Genomic DNA, 6,942 nt, shown 5'->3' on the forward strand with positions numbered 1-6,942 from the left:
AAGTAGACAATAGAGACACCAATATTAGAATGTCATGGTCACTTGAATCATAGAAGATTGTGATTTGTTCGATAGGATAAAAGGAAAAGCAAAAGATTCGTTCCAAGAGGTTTTGAGTGATCATATGAAATATTAATACTCCCTCTCCTAAATCAGCGACACGTAGGCCCTCTTTGATTTGTAGAATTTCCAGAACGCAGGAATAGGAAAAATTCAACATTTGAATGACATGTCCATTTGAATCGTATAAAATTAACATAGAGTATGATGCTACAGGAAAAAATTCAAAGAAATTGTAAATAAAAGTTCTAGTGAAAGCTTGATTTTCAATGAAATGTACTCCCTCCGTTCAAAAATAAGTGACTCAACTTTATACTAACGTTAGTACAAAGTTGAATCACTTATTGGGGACGGAGGGAGTAGTACACTAGATTACATAGAGAAAACAATCTTAATTCAATCGTGTGAATTAAACGATCAACATAGAATTTTTTTTCAAAAGATTCTAACCCTCCAAAAATTCTATAAAATTTATTCAAATAAAAAGTGCCCTCCATATGAATAGGAGGGACTAGTAGTGTTTTGTGTAGAGCATCTCCAACAGTCTGTATGTTCAATCGTTGGTATAAGTGTCCACATCATCAACCAACAACACATCATACAAGCTCTTTAATAGAGTGTATGTTAACCGTATGTAAAATAACTAAGTGGGTCCATTAAATGTTGAAGAAATAACCATGTTTGCCTCGGAGCTTGTGCATGAACCGTTGCTTCAACTTCATACGATTTCATTCTCTCTCTTCTTTTATTATGTGTCATGTCATTAAAATCATCTATGTGACAATTTTACCAACGATGATCATACGACCATTGGAGATGTCCGTATTGCTTCCTTTTTTGAATCTTAGCAAGTGATAGGCGTAGATTATAGCCTTTTCTCGGGGGCCAATGCGCAAAAAGAAGCAATCATGTTCAGCCCCCACCCCCACAAAAGGTGACCCCACCGGGCTCACCCTGGAAAACCTCGCCCCTCCCCCTGCTGCTACGCGTCCCCAGACCCAGAGAGAGAGAGAGAGAGAGCCGCACCGCAACCGTCCCCCTCGTCAAACCCGCCGACGAAGGGGGAGGACGGCGACGAAGTGCCCGTCGCCCTCAAATCCCCCCTCGCCTTCTCCCCTCTCCACTCCAACTCCTCCCTCCCTCCCTCCCCACCCCCGTCCAAACCCCTCCTGCCGTCCCAGTCGAAGCCGCGGACTCGGGGGGAGGGATTAATCGGAGGCCTCCGCAGCGCGGCTTACTGATTCGCCTGCCGTCCGACCCTCTTCGCGGCAGCGATGGGCCAGGGCGTCGTCGAGATCCAGCCCCGCGAGCTCCAGTTCACCTGTAAGCGCGCGCGCGCGCCCACGATCTCCCCCACCTCTGCAGTTATTTACTAATTCCGATCCGTGCCGGGCGAGGGACGAACTGGTCCACCCGGCGCCGCGCGTTCGTGGCGCGGCCCCTCGCCCCGCCTGCTCCGATTCGATGTCTCGCACGGCCGCGTCGTCCCAGCCGGCCGTCGATTCGGCCGTTTCGGTGTGCGCCGCGTAATCTGGCAACTCGTTCGGTCGGCCGGTGGTTTATTCCGGTAGTTTTTTTTTTGGGTGTGTATGTGTGTGTACGCTCCCTTGGGATTGATTGGAGCACAGGCTTAGTGTCAAGTACTAGTACTATCTAGTTTGTTCTGTGGTCGGGCTACGAGATTTGATTTGGAAATTGGTGTGACCCGACGGACGAACATCAAGTTTGGGAGGCAACAGATTTGTGAACATCAATTTTAGCTGATTAGTTCCACGTTTTCCGAGGTTTAGGCACTTGCAGTTTTCGTATCCTGAACCTGAGGGCACTGGGAAAGCAGGAATGCCTGTATTCTTTTTCCGTGCGAGCTAGTACTGGTGTTAATATTTTGTACTTTGTAGTAACATAAATGACAGAGTTCTTCCCTGTAGTTTTTTATATTCAGGCCTGGCTTTGTTTTTCCAAAGCTGTTACGGTACTACCATGTTATTTAGTTGGTTGCTGCCTTTCGGTTCGATTGGTTACAGACAGGTAGATTATGTGGTACGAGTGGTTGTGAAGTCCCTCTCTCGGTAGTTGGCAGTTGGCACATACTCGGCTCAGTGTGAGTAGCTTGCTCACTCCACTGATTGTGATGACACAAATGGGAGCTAAGGCTTGCAAAGACTGTAAAGTTAGTATCCCACTATGCAATGCAGGACCTGATGCATTCATTGTTGCAACTGAAAAATGTCCTTATGCAGTGATGCACATGCTACTGATAAAAGGAAGTGGGCCGCTAGTGAAATGGAAAATCTTCCCATGAAGTTTGTACTATTGGTCTCCTGTAAAATTATGAATCATTCAACGTACTCTGTTAATAAGTGCAAATCAAGTGATCTTTAATTCTCCGCATTTCAAAATGTCTCAGTGCTGGTACCTACTCTCAGCATACGTTTGTAGTGTGGCTACTTCCTACTTGCTGTGCTTATTTTGTGTCATGCAGTTCTGAATATCTATGCCTATGCTTGGTAATTATGTATAATTTACTGAATACCCAAAAAAATCTGAGTGAATCTATTTTCAGTATAATATATCAGGTCGGCATTTATCTGGATAAATTTCTGACTTTGTTTTCTCATTTTTTGTTGTTGTCAGTTGAGCTGAAGAAGCAGAGTTCATGTTCTGTCCATCTTGTCAACAAATCCGATGAATATGTCGCTTTCAAGGTTTGCCCCTTCTATTTTTCCACTGATGATCTTGATAGCTTGATTTAATATCTATATACTGTACTTCCGCATGTTGTGCAAAGGCACATTTTTCTTTTCTAGGTATGGGTATGCACAATGTAGGGAAAATGTATGATGGATTTATCTCAAAATGGTAAAGCAACACTTATAGTAACAGAGGGAGCATTTCCGATTGGTGCCTAAACACTACCTGTTCTGTTGCTTTTTAGTTTCAATTGAATGATCATGGTTTGAGCATAAGTGAAACTGCAGCATCTGATCACCATTTTGAAATTGCTAGGTTAAGACAACTTCCCCTAAAAGATATTGCGTCCGACCAAATATTGGAGTTATCCTTCCAAGGGCAACATGTGATTTCACAGGTGTGTACGCTACTGCTACTGACCTTGTTGATACCTTATAGTAAATAGGCAACTTGATTTTTTATTGAAACTACTCTATAAAGCTGAATTGCTTTTTGACTCATTCTATATTTGTGTAAGTGGGTTCACTCTCAGTTCAGTTGCTTTCTAATCTTCTTAATTGGTTTGTGGAATGAACTAAGTTGGCCCATCGCCACCTCGTCCCTCATAAGCACGACACTAAAAAAAGAGGAAACAGGCCATCCCAGAAAAATCATAGCATGAACCCTCATGATGGACCAACCCATCTGTTCCTTAAAGCAAAACATGCCATAATGTGCTTGCTTCCAAGAGAGGCTAGCAATTATACAATTTTGTTCTTCTTGTATTCAACTATTCTTGCCTTGATTCTGTTAGGTTTCTTCTGTTATATTTCTCTTGATTTATTTGTTTTTTATTGTCTCTTAAATGCAGTTACCATGCAAGCACAGCGTACTGCGCCACCAGACATGCAATTAAAAGACAAATTTTTGGTGCAGACCACAGTTGTGCCTCCTGGTACATCAGATGAGGACCTCATTCCTGCTTTTGTAAGCAACTAAGCGCATAGTTGAGAAACTTTACGTGCATAATATTCCTTATATGTTACTTGTCCTCATCTTCTTAACTCTTTTCCACAGTTCTCCAAAGAAACCAATGCATATATTGAGGAAAGTAAATTGAGAGTTGTCCTTGTTGATGCATCTCGTCCTCCTGTGGAGCAACTGATAAATAATGTCCCTAGCACAACTGTGGCAGTTGAGGTTCCCGTGTTAAAAGATACACTGAATGTTCAGAATGAAGTGCCAGCTATGGAGAAAAAGGTTCCTGTTCAGAATGAAGTGCCAGCTATGGAGAAAAAGGTTCCTGCCTCCCAGGAAAAAATTTCAGCTGTTCCTAACATACCTTCCCCTGTCAGGGAGTCTCCAATCCTTCAAGAAGTTCCTGTGCTACTGCATGAAGAACCTGCTATTTTGGCAGAATCTCCACCCCCTCTAAAAGACGAATCTCCTCCCCCTCTAAAACATGAATCTCCTTCCTCTATAAAGGATTCTTCTGCAATTACCATTGAAAAACTTTCTCCTTTGAAGGAAGAGACTGTAACTTCAAAGGTGTCTCCTCTGGAAGAAACTATTCCGCAAGAAACTGTCACCGTAAGTGACCGAGGTTTTTTCAGTGTGCAGAATCATCAATTATCTCATGTAAGTATCCATCCTGTAGTTTTATTTATGCCTATTTTCCCTATGTTTAACTTAATAAGACAAAAAAGAACATAATGGGCTTTTAAACATGTTCTGTTACTGTGATGCTGGGTTGCTAGTCTTTGTCTAGCTTGTAGCTGGACAAGATCTTGCATAGCCTCCAAGTGGAACCTAGTTTGAGACTCTGGCTAGATTTCGGTAGAAACCTATATGTTTCTAGCTAAATGGTCTAAATTCTAAATCACTCGGATTTTTTAGTATAGTTGCAGGAAAAAAATACTCAAAAGAACAGCTGGAATCAGCTTCATTAGTGGCCACACATTTGTCTAACTTGGTATAGCTTTGGACAAGTGCTACCTGTATTATTTGACCAAGACTCACCCTAGCTAGAAAATCCTGTAGGCTTTTGTAAATGGATTTATTCTCCCCGTAAATTAAGCTAGAAACAGCTTTGTAAGGTAAGTTTATTTTGCATAATGCACTTTAACTATGATATACGTGGAGATCTTGACACTGCAGAGTATAGTCGTGATCTTTTCATTTTCCAGAGACCGAGGTTATTTTAATTGACTACTTTGTTTTATCAATATGTAACAGGTGACCGAGGATGTTCAGAATCTGAAGTCAAAACTCAACAACCTTGAATCAAAGTTGGAAGGGGTAAGTTGACCACCATAAAATGTGTTTGGATTGTTCAAACAAGTTTGTTGATAAGATCCTCATGAGACAATGGAGCTCATATTGTCTTGTTATCTTTGATTGCTTACATTTTGGAGAATACCCTGTGACGGGAAACAATATTATACTTCTGTTTTGTAGGCTGAGAAGATGATAATAAAGCTGAGAGAAGAGAGCAGGACTATGACCCAGGAGCGGGATAGGCTGCAGCAAGAGATGGTATGACTTCTTCACAGAAGCTTCTAGATTCTTCTTTTTCCTTCATACGACCAACCATTGCCCAGATTCCACTATTCTGCAATAACAGAACACAACATCGAGTCTCCACAATATCTTGGTCGTTCAAAACAAACCATTATTTAATGGATGATCAACTGTGGCCTAAAACCCGTACATCCTTCGCCGCTCTAGAGATTGGGTTCTAGCCTTTAACTCACAAAGCACACAAAACTAAAAGTACCTTCCTCCAGGCCGTAACCCCCTGCATGTTACATGTCCCTCAGGTCATTTACTGCAGTTGCATAAGATAGTACAATGATCTTTCATGTTTAGTGTTGCACATAAAGCAATCCAGCTGGAAGTTCCTTGCTTATGTTGTGTCCTATCATGCATCCTGGGTCTATTTCGTGTGGAAAAAAACCAGGTTACTCATGGCGCGTTTATATTTGAAATAAGTGCAAGTGTTGGTTGAGTATTCTGAAATATTAAGTATGTATTAAATTATATTGAGCAGTAGCACACTCTGAAAGAGTCTCAGGACAAAATGTGATTGTTCCTTGAAGAATTATCAATTTTATTGAAATATATGGCCACTGTCACTACTGTTTCTCAATTAGTGTATACCGAGGTATCTGTGTTGTGTGTATTTTGCAGTATTTGTTGGATACCAATACAGCACACTTAAGACAAATTTGATCTTAATTGTATTTGATTTGCTTTGAATTATTATATGTTTTTGGTTACTAAACATTGTTGATGACTACTTGTTGATCTGCATCTGCTAGTAATTTAGTTTCTAACAGCAGTGGCTTGGGCAGGTATTTTTGAAGAAGGGAACCCCAAAGAGTCAGCTAGGCTTCCCGTTGCTGTTTGTGGTCTACGTGGCGCTTCTGGGCACGTCCCTCGGCTACCTCTTCCGCCTATGAGTTGGAGTTTGATGGAAATCCAAGCCGCGGGGTGCTTCAGTCTTCGTCAAGAGTTGAAGGGCAGCTATATACATAAATGTTGCAGGAGCATCCCTGTTAGCAGCACCATGGTTGTTATTAATTAGTTGAGACGGTTTTGAATATACCGGGGTTATTGCCAGTAGTCTGCCTGTATAGAACAGCGTTTACATTGTATAGAACTGCCTGAAAAAAGTGCTTGCTGCTCCTGTGGGCTAATTTAACCTTGAGTTCGTTCCTCTTGGTGATTTTTTTTTGCGTGTTTGGGTTCAGTTCTAGGCTTCTAGCGAGAACAAAACAGCGCAATTTTCTGCATTATTTACCCTGGTCGGTGTCGATTTGTGAACTATGGAGAAAGGTACACACCTTCACGAATTTCATTCAGTCACCGAAATGACATTAATTAGTAGTACTCCATCCGCTGATCTAGATGCTCTTATATTTCTTTATGGAGTGAGTAACAGGTAACTAGGTCATATTGCTGCAGCTATTATTCTGTGACCGGATCTGGATAAATGATGATTTCTCAAGTTCTTCTGCAGCTATTATTCTGTGGCTGGATAATTGACGACTTCTCAATCCCCTACCCGGGCAGAGAACTTGAAATATCGTCCGTGATCCACATTTTGCAACGTCGACCATAATCTGCAATCGTTATACAGTACGTATGATTCTAAACAGTACTCCGGAGTAGGGTTCTTGACGGCACCAAGTGAGTTCTTCAGCAAGCCAA

General features: G+C 41.7%; 1 protein-coding gene across 1 annotated transcript; it reads left to right on the plus strand.

Moving 5' to 3' along the window:
• Positions 1-1,016: 1,016 nt before the first annotated feature.
• On the plus strand, positions 1,017-6,433 carry LOC123445400 (vesicle-associated protein 2-2-like). Its single transcript, XM_045122377.1, has 8 exons — positions 1,017-1,383; positions 2,695-2,765; positions 3,067-3,148; positions 3,602-3,717; positions 3,808-4,368; positions 4,966-5,028; positions 5,188-5,265; positions 6,084-6,433. The coding sequence occupies exons 1-8, from the start codon at positions 1,335-1,337 to the stop codon at positions 6,189-6,191; spliced, it is 1,128 nt and encodes a 375-aa protein (XP_044978312.1). The 5' UTR covers positions 1,017-1,334; the 3' UTR covers positions 6,192-6,433.
• Positions 6,434-6,942: the final 509 nt, after the last annotated feature.

The sequence above is a fragment of the Hordeum vulgare genome, chromosome 3H (genome assembly GCF_904849725.1).
Source record: "Hordeum vulgare subsp. vulgare chromosome 3H, MorexV3_pseudomolecules_assembly, whole genome shotgun sequence".
NCBI lineage: Eukaryota > Viridiplantae > Streptophyta > Magnoliopsida > Poales > Poaceae > Hordeum > Hordeum vulgare.